At 40.2% G+C, this 13,610-nt stretch overlaps 1 protein-coding gene across 5 annotated transcripts in view; it reads left to right on the forward strand.

Moving 5' to 3' along the window:
• Positions 1-13,610, forward strand: part of MTSS1 (MTSS I-BAR domain containing 1) — a 181,738-nt gene that overhangs the window by 161,770 nt on the left and 6,358 nt on the right. For 3 of the 5 annotated variants that reach the window (XM_077809805.1, XM_077809806.1, XM_077809807.1), the window contains exon 11: positions 12,167-12,361. The exons of 1 other annotated variant lie outside the window; for it this stretch is intronic. In XM_077809805.1, the coding sequence (XP_077665931.1) occupies positions 12,167-12,361 (195 nt within the window). Of the gene's footprint in view, positions 1-11,089; positions 11,210-12,166; positions 12,362-13,610 lie in introns of all 5 variants that reach the window. One more of the 5 variants, XM_077809810.1, reaches the window with a different exon arrangement.

Raw genomic sequence — 13,610 nt, forward strand, 5'->3', positions numbered from 1 at the left:
TAGCTCCTGAATAGCGGTAGTAAATTAGTAACTGGGAATTCAGCTATTTTACATTGACTTGCCAACTGTAGTATCTTGGTACGATGCATAAGTATGTACTCAACATGTCCCAAGTTATGTGTGCCTTTCCCTCGAGGGAAAGGTAACAGATCATTGCCTGGCAGTTTCATTTTTGCTTAAGTGGCTTGCTTTGTATGTGCAGCACTAATTAAAATGTGCATGTTGTGCTGATAAATTTGTGACAGGAAATTTATGAAAAGGCTGTTTAACGTACAGGATATTTCATGTTGTGAGTCTCCAGCTAACGGCCAGACTTTCATTCTTGTATTGTGCTTCCACGCTCCTATGGGAAGAAAGCGCAGGTACTGTTTGCTAAATGTTGCTTTTGAAACCCAGATGTCATTTCCAACCGTAACATTTTGAGAAGCAGAAAAGGGAGTTTTAGAATGACAAAAGGAAATCAAAAGCTGTACATCCAGCATTGACTGAGCACCTGCTCTGGTGATTTCTGTGAGCTCCATGTATTAACACCACGTTGTTTAAAGGGACCGTGCATAAATTCCGTGGTCATGTATCTTCCACGAGGGCTGTAGGAGATGGGTAGAAAGTGTAAACCATAGTTTTAGAAAAGTATATAACTAGTGGTTTAACAATAAATCAGGGTGTGGTTTTTTTTTTACTAAGTTAGCTGAAAATGAGGGATACCTAGTGTTATAAACAAGAAGGATACAGACTTTACCAAACAGATAGACAGAGCTACCTAATCTATCAGTGAACATCCAGCAAAGTGAAGACTACTTTTCAGTATATTGAAGTGATAGCTGGATATTACTGAGCAATTAAAGAACACAGATCAGGTTGGTCTTTTGTAGTTGATAGTTATTTAAAAGGCCAGACTTATATCAAGTGGGGTTGGAATTGCCTAAGTCTTGTTTTGAGGGAACTCCATAAAACTAAGGAGGGGAATATGCTGGTAGAGACAGCACGTAACATCTCTTTGGGGCACACTTTACATGGCAGAGGTCCTATTGAAGCTAACCATAGCCTAGTACAATAGAGAGGCCCAGGTTTGGGAGCATGTAGGGTCAACTGATGTGGTAATTATTAGGGTTGTCAATTAATCACAATTAACGCATGCAATTTAAAAAAAATGAATCACGATTAAAAGAAGTAATCATGATTAATTGCACTTATAACAATAGAATACCAATTGAAATTTATTAAATATTTTTGGATGTTTTTCTACATTTTCAATATTGATTTCAATTACAACACAGAATACATGTTATACCAATAAAATAAAAACCAGCAGGATCTTATTAAAGGGAAAAAGGCAAAATACCACATTTATTGTGAATACAGAAAGAATCATAGTAAGCAGTTAGTTATAGTTATAACATTCCATTCAATCTCATATTTATTCACACATTCATTCATACGAACATACACACACAGGTTCTGCAAGGTTGTTATCATAGTTACCAGCCTTAGAGTTGCTCATGCCAAGCCACTGGCCAGGTGGCCTGGACATGAGGAGGGAGCAGGGCCTTGTCAGATGCTCATCTGATGCTCCTGGAAGTTGGTTTGCAGAATCAGACCCCAAAGTTCTCACTTTTTAGAGTCTATTTTTATAGGAATTTCTTCCTATGCCAGTCTATGGGAATTGCTTCATCATGCTGTTGCTGAATCAATCAGCAGATAGCACATTCCTGACGGCTCCAAGATGTTATCTTGTTCTTTGGTTCTCCCATTCTTGAGGCTGTTGGGTGGATTCCAGTCTGCCCTCCGGGGGGTCCTCTGGTTATTTCCACTTGACGCCTTCTTCAGCCGATGGACACTGGATTCTTAGGCTGGCACCTCCCTGATCATTCAGTTATTATCCACACCAAGCATCCATCCACATACATCCTCTATCTCTATTTTAATCACAATTGTTAATACAAGAAAAGGGTGGGGAGTCTCTGGGTGCTGTTTCTGTTGTTAGAGTATTGCTTTGAGTCTCTCTCTCTGTGAATTGCTTTGAGAATAGACTCTGTCTTAGAATGTACTAACACAATTAGCAGCTTGCAGGTTTCACACATAGAGGGAGAGAAACAGTACCAAAAACCAAGAGACCTCTTAATTAGTAATACCCTGGAATTTAAACTATGGGGAATCAAATTCATTTTTGTGATTTTAATACAGAACTTCTTTAATATGATCCAACATAATCCCCCTTTTGACACTAAGATTTATAATCTTCAGTGTCACTTTCTATGTAGCCTATTCAAGAGAAAGTACTGTGAGGCAATTTGAGTTTGTGATTCCAATTCATGCCACATACATGATCCTAGTGATGTATCTTTACTACAAGGTTCTGGGGCAACAGGCAAGGTGAGGCACACCCACTTTTGAGGAGTCCATTCAGTACAACCTCTAGTGTCCAATAGCTTCCCTCCCTCCCCAGCCCACTGGGTCAAGGTCCAGGGTAGCCAGAAGGATCCCATGTGTAATATGGGGAGTGGGTTAACCTTCAATACCTTTGCCTCCAGGGACTGTTGGTGTGCAATTTTGACAACAATTTCTCCCATTAACAAGTCTAGTTTACAATACTGGAAACATATTGCATCCATTCATATTGATAAGTGTCAAACAATGATCTCTTTCTTTTTTAACAAATGCATCAAACCCTTAATATTTCCCAATATGACCCAGAATATTTTGTGTTCCAAAGTAGCTAGTGCAAGTATCTGCATTTCAGTGCATCCCATAGCTATGGCTGTGTAGTTTCCTATTTCTAATATTTTTTTTTTCTTATGGATAAGCCATGTGGTAGTATTAAGCCATTACTAAAGATTCCATCGGCCTTTTAGGTTACCCAGACCAATTTGGACCAAGTCTACATTGGCATGTACTTGTTTTTGTATCAGGCTGTCCTGTAGCTGGGACAGAAAGCTTAATTTATTTTTAAGTTCCTGCAGGTCTTCAGTATTTTTTTTTTTTAAACACACAACAGTGCTAGCAACAAGACAAAACACAAGACAAAACACAGAACACAATTTCTATTTTGACAGTAGATTCATGGTATTGGGTTGCTTTTCAGCTGGCATCAGCTTTTCCTGATTTTCTGAAAGACAAAAAGAATATGTTTCTACCCCTTTTGGGGTGGCAGATTATTGCTTAAAATATTTCTTTTACAAATACCCTTGCTGATTGCAGGCAAAACAGAGGAATTGCCCCCACATTTTCCTGTTTTTGTTCTATAGGCAGGCCAGGTTTCAATGGTTTTTATCTTTTAAGGGTTATGGGGAAATTATCCCACTGTTTAGTCATTAAATCCCTGAGTTTTCCTTCTTATATAGCAGACTAAGTTTATAATGTTTTTCCAGCTGTGTTAAGCTTTAAGTTTTATTTACAGATAATAACTGAGAAGCATCATTACCATACGACCTTAAAGGATTTTTCCAAAAATCATACACACTATACGTTGTTACAGGGATACTTATTATCATTAAATTTATTAAAATTATCTTGTTATCCCATGCCTTTTATTTAGACAATTTGTTTGCTGACCAGGTATGTCCTTTATCTGCAGCTCCTTTGTGCTGCTAGTTCTTTCCTTCCTTTATCATTTAGGTAATTTGCATTTTCACAGAAACTTCCTGCTTTTGGATTTAAAGCCATCAGCAGCTCAGAGAGTCTATCTTAAAAGGGACACAATCAACTTTCACCAGAGTTTTGATTACTTTTAACTTCTGGTTCCAAAACACACAGCAATCTGAAAAAGAAAACCCAACCTATTGTGGCTCCCTTTGGAGCCTTAATAGCATTTTAATTAAGTAGCATGGTATGTTTGTATTTCTTTTGCCCCTTCTACAATATACCCTGCACATGTTCTGGGGCAAATGCACATTCCTTCCATAGTTTAACTTCTATAACATTATCCATATCCATTTTTACATAAGGTGTCACTATTTCTTTTTTTTGCTTACAGAGCTTTCATGTACCTTTATCAAAGTGACAGTCTGATTACTCAGAGCCATTTTAAGACTCACTGTTTCTAACATTGCTTCTTTTTGTTTTGTGCACCTCACCCCTGCTGTTGCTTCAGAGAGGCACTGTCTTTTTTTAATTTTTTTTTTTTACTACAACTCTCATCTGCTATTTTGTTACAAAAACAAACAAACAAAAAACAAACAAACAAAAAGAATCCAAAAAATTTTTTTTTATATTCTCCTGATTTTGACTGCCCTGCTGCAGCCACAACTTAAAAACATTTTAAATTTTGTAAAGCATTGAGTTACCTTTTAAGGGTTAAATGCCAAATCCCAAAGCCAAACAACACTAATTATCTCTGTCTAGCAAAAAGGTCTGTCAGTTTTGCAACTTTGAATTAAAGAGTCAAATGGATTTTTAGTGGCATTATTTAAAACAAAAACAAAACTAACTGGTCCTTAGAACTTTACATATTTACACACACACAGACAGATACATACACATTTTCTTTTCCTTAACATCCCTTCCACACTGCTCTGTTTTTTACATCTTACATTCCCTTTATACATTTGAGGCAGTTAAGTTCCAATAGAACCCTCTTATGTTCTTTTAGCAAATTTGACTAAATTTTCCAGTCAAATGATTTTAATCAGATAGTTTATTTTTGCCTGGCTAATTTACAGACATTCCTTTGGAAAAGGGCCCATTTTTCTTTCAGAATGGCTGCAAAGAAACCAAGAATGCTCTTTCTCTAACACTTTTCCTTTTTAACATTTTCGGTTAAAAGTTGTTTGGGTGAAATACAAAGTTTAACTGCTTAATTCCCTCCAGCCTCTGCAGACTTAACTTTTTTTTTTTTTTACTCTCTTTTCTCTTTGTAATTATGCCTGGGGGTGCCGTACATAGGACCTTCTCCCCCTTTACCTGCCTCCCTCCAGCCTCTGCAGAGTTAACTTTTTCACTCTTTTTGTATTCCTGGAGTGCCTCTTTCACTATTTTCAGCTGGCTTTGGGTATTTGTAGCCAGCACCTTCCAATTGTCTGCTCCCTTTTCCGTTTGTGCCTTTTCCTCTTTACATGAAGACAAGCGGAGGGAAGAATCCTTACATGCCTCCCACAACAACCAAATTGCTGCTGCATTTCTTTTGGCAGCACTAGAAGGTTTGTATATGAGGGTATACTGAGCCAATCTATCCTCTAGGTCCGAAATAGTGCAGACATCAGCTAGGGCTTGTTTAGTCTAAGGACTGTGCCCAAATTTTTGAAGGATTTGTTTAAAAGGTGTAATTTCTTTAACAAAAGGTGAGGTTGGAGTTCCATCTGACTCCATTCCTCCCTCTGGTACTGGCTTACCCTGTTTTCTTTTAAACATCTTAACATGGATATTTCAATCTCTTTGTCACTGCTGGTATTACTTAGCAAGTGACACAGCCTAGATTCTGAAATCATAGCTTAATCTATGCGTTTTTCCCCTGCTACCTTCCCGGAGGCCAGCAGGTCCCCTGCTACCTTCCCGGAGGCCAGCAGGTCCCCTGCTACCTTCCCGGAGGCCAGCAGGTCCCCTGCTACCTTCCCGGAGGCCAGCAGGTCCCCTGCTACCTTCCCGGAGGCCAGCAGGTCCCCTGCTACCTTCCCGGAGGCCAGCAGGTCCCCTGCTACCTTCCCGGAGGCCAGCAGGTCCCCTGCTACCTTTCCGGAGGCCAGCAGGTCCCCTGCTACCTTTCCGGAGGCCAGCAGGTCCCCTGCTACCTTTCCGGAGGCCAGCAGGTCCCCTGCTACCTTCCCGGAGGCCAGCAGGTCCCCTGCTACCTTCCCGGAGGCCAGCAGGTCCCCTGCTACCTTCCCGGAGGCCAGCAGGTCCCCTGCTACCTTCCCGGAGGCCAGCAGGTCCCCTGCTACCTTCCCGGAGGCCAGCAGGTCCCCTGCTACCTTCCCGGAGGCCAGCAGGTCCCCTGCTACCTTCCCGGAGGCCAGCAGGTCCCCTGCTACCTTCCCGGAGGCCAGCAGGTCCCCTGCTACCTTCCCGGAGGCCAGCAGGTCTGGTTAACCTAATAGAAATGCCTAGCTCACTAGAGCTGGCGGTGTGCACACCAATATTCCCCCTTTCGCAATTCTCCACCAAAATGTTATACCAATAAAATAAGAACCAGCAGGATCTTATTAAAGGGAAAAAGGCAAAATACCACATTTATTGTGAATACAGAAAGAATCATAGTAAGCAGTTAGTTATAGTTATAACATTCCATTCAATCTCATATTTATTCACACATTCATTCATACAAACATACACACACAGGTTCTGCAAGGTTGTTATCATAGTTACCAGCCTTAGAGTTGCTCATGCCAAGCCACTGGCCAGGTGGCCTGGACATGAGGAGGGAGCAGGGCCTTGTCAGATGCTCATCTGATGCTCCTGGAAGTTGGTTTGCAGAATCAGACCCCAAAGTTCTCACTTTTTAGAGTCTATTTTTATAGGAATTTCTTCCTATGCCAGTCTGTGGGAATTGCTTCATCATGCTGTTGCTGAATCAATCAGCAGATAGCACATTCCTGACGGCTCCAAGATGTTATCTTGTCCTTTGGTTCTCCCATTCTTGACGCTGTTGGGTGGATTCCAGTCTGCCCTCCGGGGGGGTCCTCTGGTTTTTTCCACTTGACGCCTTCTTCAGCCGATGGACACTGGATTCTTAGGCTGGCACCTCCCTGATCATTCAGTTATTATCCACACCAAACATCCATCCACATACATCCTCTATCTCTATTTTAATCACAATTGTTAATACAAGAAAAGGGTGGGGAGTCTCTGGGTGCTGTTTCTGTTGTTAGAGTATTGCTTTGAGTCTCTCTCTCTGTGAATTGCTTTGAGAATAGACTCTGTCTTAGAATGTACTAACACAATTAGCAGCTTGCAAGTTTCACACATAGAGGGAGAGAAACAGTACCAAAAACCAAGAGACCTCTTAATTAGTAATACCCTGGAATTTAAACTATGGGGAATCAAATTCATTTGTGATTTTAATACAGAACTTCTTTAATATGATGCAACATACAAAGTGTATAGTGCTCACTTTATATTATTATTTTTATTACAAATATTTGCACTGTAAAAGTTATAGACAAAAGAAATAGTATTTTTCAGTTCACCTAATACAAGTACCGTAGTGCAATCTCTTTATCATGAAAGTGTAACTTACAAATGCAGATTTTTTTTTTTTTGGTTACATAACTGCACTCAAAAACAAAACAGTGTAAAACTTCAGCGCCTACAAGTCCACTCAGTCTTGCTTCTTGTTCAGCCAATCGCTAAGATAAACAAGTTTGTTTACATTGACAGGTGATACTGCTGTCTGCTTCTTATTTACAATGTCACCTGAAAGCCGGCATTATTTACATGTCAGATATGCTAAACATTCGTATGCCCCTTCATGCTTCGGCCACCGTTCCAGAGGACATGCTTCCATGCTGATGATGCTCGTTAAAAAAATAATCCATCAATTAAATTTGTGACTCTACTTCTTGGGGTGAGAATTGTGTGTCTCCTGCTCTGTTTTACCCGCATTCTGCCATATATTTCATGGCATAGCAGTCTCAGATGATGACCCAGCACAGGTTGGTTTTAAGTACACTTTCACAGAGGATTTGACAAAACGCGAAGATATCAATGTGAGATTTCTAAATACAGCTATGGCACTCGACCCAAGGATTAAGAATCTGAAGTGCCGTCCAAAATCTGAGGGACGAGGTGTGGAGCATGCTTTTAGAAGTCTTAAAAGAGCAACGCTCTGATTCGGAAACTACAGAACCCAAACCATCAAAAAAGAAAATCAACCTTCTGCTGATGGCATCTGACTCAGATGATGAAAATGAACATGCGTCAGTCCACTCTGTTTTGGATCATTATCAAGCAGAACCAGTCATCAGCCTGGAAGCATGTCCTCTGGAATGGTGATTGCAGCATGAAGGGACATACGAATCTTTAGTGCATCTGGCACGTAAATATCTTCCAATGCCAGCTACAACAGTGTCATGCGAATGCCTGTTCTCACGTTCACGTGACGGGGTAAACAAAAAGCAGGCAGCATTATCTCCTGCAAATTGTAACCAACCTTGTTTGTCTGAGTAATTGGCTGACCAAGAAGTAGGACTGAGTGAACTTGTAGGCTCTAAAGATTTATATTGTTTTATTTTTGAATGCAGATTTGTTTTGCACATAATTCTACATTTGTAAGTTCAACTTTCATGGTAAAGAGATTGTACTACAGTACTTGTATGAGGTGAATTGAAAAATAATTTTTTGTTGTTTTTTACAGTGCCAATATTTGTAATAAAAATAAATATAAAGTGAGCACTGTACACTTTGTATTCTGTGTTGTACTTGAAATCAATATATTTGAAAATGTAGAAAACATCCAAAAAGATCTAAAATAAATGGTATTCTGTTGTTGTTTCATCACATAATTAATCGTGATTGTGGTTTAATCTCTTGACACCCCTAATAATTATATTTGACTTATCAGGGTAATAATAAAATGATGTCTTTTGACTTTGAGTGAACATGAAAATGCCTTGTTTATAATAATATAAGAAATGTACTGCAGGAAAGTGGACAGTAATTACACAGTTGGAGAGACTGCACATGGAATTAATTCTGGTTTAAATCTAATCATGACAAAAGGACAGCAAAAGCCATTGTAAAGGCACAAGTCACAAAAAATCAAAAAAGCTTTTAAAACAACCCAGTGAGGATGAAAACTAGGTAATGGTATTAGAAAAGTAAATAAAGAAGCAGACAAAGCAAGTTGAAAGGACAACTAGAGCAAAATAAATTCTGATCTCAAATTGCAGAAGACAGTTTGACTAACAATAAAGGATTCTTAAAATATCTTTCTAGAGATGACAAAGGAAAATGGGTAATCTCTAAAAAGGGAAACTAGGTCAGAAATATGTGGCAGATTTGTTTTAACTTGCTTTTGCATGTACAAATCAGGAAGCTGATGGGAATCCACTGATGAGGAGATCCTGTTGCATCAGATAGTAAGGAAGAAGTTAGTATAGTTCAGAGTGGAAATATTTCTGGAAAAAAGTCCTTCTTTCTCCATAAATTATGAAGTGCAGATAACTCTACAAATCCTTTTTTTTTAAAAAAAAAAAAAAAAAAAACCTGACTGAAATTAGTAACAGTTTCACTGACAGTCAGTGTGTGTTTGTTTTTAATACCAACTTAAAATATATGGATCAGGAACCTTTACTACATGTGTTAGGTAAACTAGTAGGAACACCTGGGTACAAGGGCCTGGAGATCTGTTATGCTTAACTAATTGTTGGAGTTCATCAGTTGTTATTTATATGGCAGTCTGCAGAAATTATTATGACTATAGCGCCCCAAGTGTGTTGAGTGCTTCCCAATTACAGATGAAGATGCAGCCTCTGTCTAAAAGATCATACAGGCTAAAATACAGGATATCCTTTGATACCTAGCTATTCAGAAAGCATTCAATAAAGTACTACATTCATTGGCTAGCAGAAAGTTCTGGTGTGTGGATAAACTAGCTTTCCTTGGGTAAGAAACGGGCTTGGAAGACATTAACTGACTGGACCAAGCATCATTTTGGTCATGTCAGGAGCTCTTCCTTTGTTAATGATTTATAAAATATCAGTTTGTTGTCACTTCATTTCAGAATTGACCCAGTCACCCAACGGACCACGTGTGAGATTTAGTAGGGGTCCCCCAGGAACTATAAATCTCTGTGAGCCACCATCAAGTATTAGCTTGTCCTGAGTTTCTTCAGCTTTAAAAAAATCCAGTTGGGTTGTGTTATTGACCACAGACCGTCAGAAGTCACTGCAGAGACTTTCTGCTGCCCGTGGAAAAAATCCAAAGGAGTGATCTCAAGTCACTGTCAGCCTGACCCAGCTGAAGTCAGTGGAAAGACTCCCATTGGTTTCAGTAGGCTCTGGATCAGGCCCGTCAGTAAGATTTTGTCTTCCTTGGTATGGTGACAAAAGTTTTTTGTTTGTTTTTAAGAAGCAACACAGTACATGAATTGAAAATATAGCAAAATGAGGATGCCGACAGATTGAAATGGATATGGCTCTTGTATAGGTCGAAAGCTGGAAAGTGCCATCTAATATAAAAACATGGTACAATGGCCCAAAATACTGTATATATTCGATGGAATGCCCCTAAGCCATACTAACCAAGAAAGGTTATTGAAGAACAATCCCTGACACCAAGAGTCGTCATCTAACGGACAAGGTAGCAGGCTACGTAGAACAAAATATAACCCTGAAAAATGGCATTTGTTGCTGTGCAAAGCACTGTTTAGATTGCTATGTTAGTGTTGTGTTAGCTTTAATCTCTTTCATACAAGAGGTGATTTTTAGATTTGTAGCGAGTGCACTCATTGAAGGGTAACCACGGTCATTCCAGGCTTTAACAAAATATTGACCGTGATGAAATAGTTAAAGGGGTGAATTGAACTTTAAGGTCACCCAATAGGTATGTTCATAATTGTGAGGGGATTTCATAGTCAACCTGGTCTCACAGGGAAGGGTTCCAAAGAGGGAAAGTCAGACTGTATGCTGTTCTCTAATGTCCAAACGCAATCAAGCTTTGCATACGCACATTTGCATCTGCAAAAACCAGAAGTTGTTTGCACAAGGGGTGTTTGCCATTTTGCAGGCACATGTTGAGTCTAGACAGCTTCCAGTAGGAAACTGAGCTCATGATATAATCTGCCTTTGATATTAAATAGTTAAATGCATATAGGGCCCATAAGCTGAGTTCCCTCAATTTCCACTGACTATATAGGAGGGCCCTCAGCACCTGAGGGCATCTGGCCCTGGAGGTGCAGTGGCACAGAAAGCAGTGGGGGTGAGAGAACCAAGAGGTCCATCTGTCCTTGCATTAAGGAATTAGTTTCTTCTGTACAGTTACTGATCACTAGTGATGGCTTTGAGCAGTATTTAATGATTGATTTAACCCCTAACCCTCTGCTTTTCTCATCCTTCCCCTTCTTCTGTGTTTGTCCGTCTGTTTGTGCGTGCTCTTTGTTTTCCTTTGTTGGTGGCTTGTTTTTTCCTTTCCTTGCGTTGTGGTGCTGTTCACGCTGCAGAATTCGTCCAGCTCTGCCTCTTCAGAAGCTTCTGAAACCTGCCAGTCAGTGAGCGAGTGCAGTTCCCCCACCTCAGTCAGCTCAGGCTCCACCATGGGGGCTTGGGCCTCCACAGATAAGGTGAAAAATTTCATCTCAGACATACAAATCTTCTGGCTCATTAGCCAAGCCCAGCCATTGAATAACAGCATGCATGGGACATGGAGCTAAGACCCTTCCCTGTGAAGATGAGAAAAAGAACTGTTATACACTCCCTCAACGAATGAATACATGAGTAAACTACAGTGAAACTTGTCTAAACTACCAGTCCGGGGACCTACAAATTGGTGGCTTAAGAGTTTTTCTAACACAGGTGCAGCCATACTGCACTCTCTGCTTGGGGGCACTGTGGGAAGTTGTCTGCAGAGAGCAGTTGCTTAATATGAGTGGCCTCTTGTTCAGGTTTCACTGTCCATGTGTTTTCTCCAAATTATTGTATTATGCATTAATCTCTGAGAAACCCAGGTATGCAAAAAAAAAACCCCACCATGCTAGAATAAATTTTGGATAAACCCTAAATTTAGGGGAGCCAGTGATGTCAGTATCCATTCTCATCCAGCCATTTTTCCTTCCCTCCCTTGTCATTATGCTGCTGGTACATATCATTTTCAGAGGCTGCACACTTTCCCCTCTCTGTTTTATTGCATATGATAAAGCTGACATGAACATTTTCAGCTTTGGAAATGTTTAGTTTCCATATCCAGAGCTGCATCATCAGTAAATTGTTGAGTCTCTTTTTTTTCAAAATACCATCTCCAGGGGAGACCAGGCAAAGCTGCTTAGTCCAAAAAAAAAAAAAAAAAGATTTCTGGATTGTCCTCTGAAATTTGTTAATTCAAATAACAATTTTCAAGCAGGCACACTTCAGGAGCAAACATTAGATCCTTTTTTTAATTAGCTGTTAATTTGTAGCAGTTCTCAATTTTTTTGCTGTGAAATTAAGAGACTTTCTGCCCAGAGCACATCAGTCACCGTATATTTCCATACTCATCTTGTTTATATTAATTTATTTTTTGTTTGTTTGTTTTTTGTTTCCAGTTGTCTAATGGGTTTTATCACTGTAGTTTATCAAGTGACCCATACCTAGCTTCAGTTGGTGCAGGTCCTTTCCCTCATTTCCCGCCTGTCTCCCGCCCATGGACTCGGGCTTCCTCAACCCTCCTTCCAGAACGCGGTCATTATTACACCATTGGGCCAAGCATGTTATCATCATCTAAGATCCCTAGCTGGAAGGTTTGTGTTTCTTTTGTTGCAGCAATGCTCTCCTCTCCATGCATTTCGATACTCACTGCGGTCCTTGCCTTTCAAATCCCACTTAATTACCAGTTGATCTGCTCTGTTTAGTACCATTCTAAAGTGGAGTTTAAATGCTGAATATTTACCACAATCCGATTATAAAGGTACAAAGAACTAAACCAATATTTCTGCATGACCATGAATAGTCTAAGGTTTGTAAAATACTTGCCTTTAAAAATAGGGTTGGCCTTAGAAAGGGGGATGGGGGGGGGTTGTTCCTTTGTGGGCACTCTAGGCTCTGTTCAGCAGGTGGTAAGACTTCCACAAGTTGCTTAGCACCCCACCGAACTTATGCCTGAAGAGGCAAATGTAGGGTTGGCATCTAGTTCACTGAGTAGATGTTTTTTAAATTGATTAACAATGTACATATGTTGCATTTAACTATTGTAAAGAACTACTAGAGAATACCCCTGTCTTTTAGTGGATGGAATCAGAACTGTTTCATTGTGTCATAGGCCCAATAGTGCCCAGAGCTTTCAGAGATTCTCATTTAGCTCAAACAGGAGGAATAGGCCTGTGTTTTTGGACCAGGACAATCTGAGTTCTGTCCCCTTGAAGCTCCAAGTAGCCATGGTGTGCATCATACAGACAGCTGTGAAGTTCTTGGCTGGCTATGGATTTTTGTTACAAGATTGCAGCTTTTTTAAATGGGACTTTTTATAAATTAAATCCAGACTTGGGATACTTATTGCAGCTGTAGAATGCTACATATAGGCTTCCAGTTCTACCCCACCCTCTGAAACTTGGAGTCTGTAGCTCTACCTCTCTCCGAAAGCCCTTTATGGAGGATGGTAATGACCATCTCTGGGCTTGGGTATCTTCCATGAGTCCTCCATTGACTTCAAGAGGGTAGAGAAGAGGCTGATTAGCAGCCAGGCTGCTACCAGAAATGGGCCGTGTAGTCTTCAGGTTCTGGCAGTTCACTTATGGAAAAGGGAGAAAGGACTTCATGTACAGATGAGAGAAGACCTCTTTACAATCAGTTGAGCATTATCATTTGGTAAGCAGCACCTCTGATTCTGGTCATCAGTGAATTTGCAGTCCCACCAAATTTCTCTGCTTAACACCTTTCCTGGTGCATGCTCTATAGTTTCTATGTACCCTCAGAATTTTCACTGCTTAAGAGAGCCATAAGTGCATATATTCCCAATAGCTTGAAAAGTTGCCTTCTTCGGGGATTCAGCAT

The sequence above is a fragment of the Eretmochelys imbricata genome, chromosome 2, assembly GCF_965152235.1.
Source record: "Eretmochelys imbricata isolate rEreImb1 chromosome 2, rEreImb1.hap1, whole genome shotgun sequence".
In the NCBI taxonomy this organism is placed as follows: domain Eukaryota; kingdom Metazoa; phylum Chordata; order Testudines; family Cheloniidae; genus Eretmochelys; species Eretmochelys imbricata.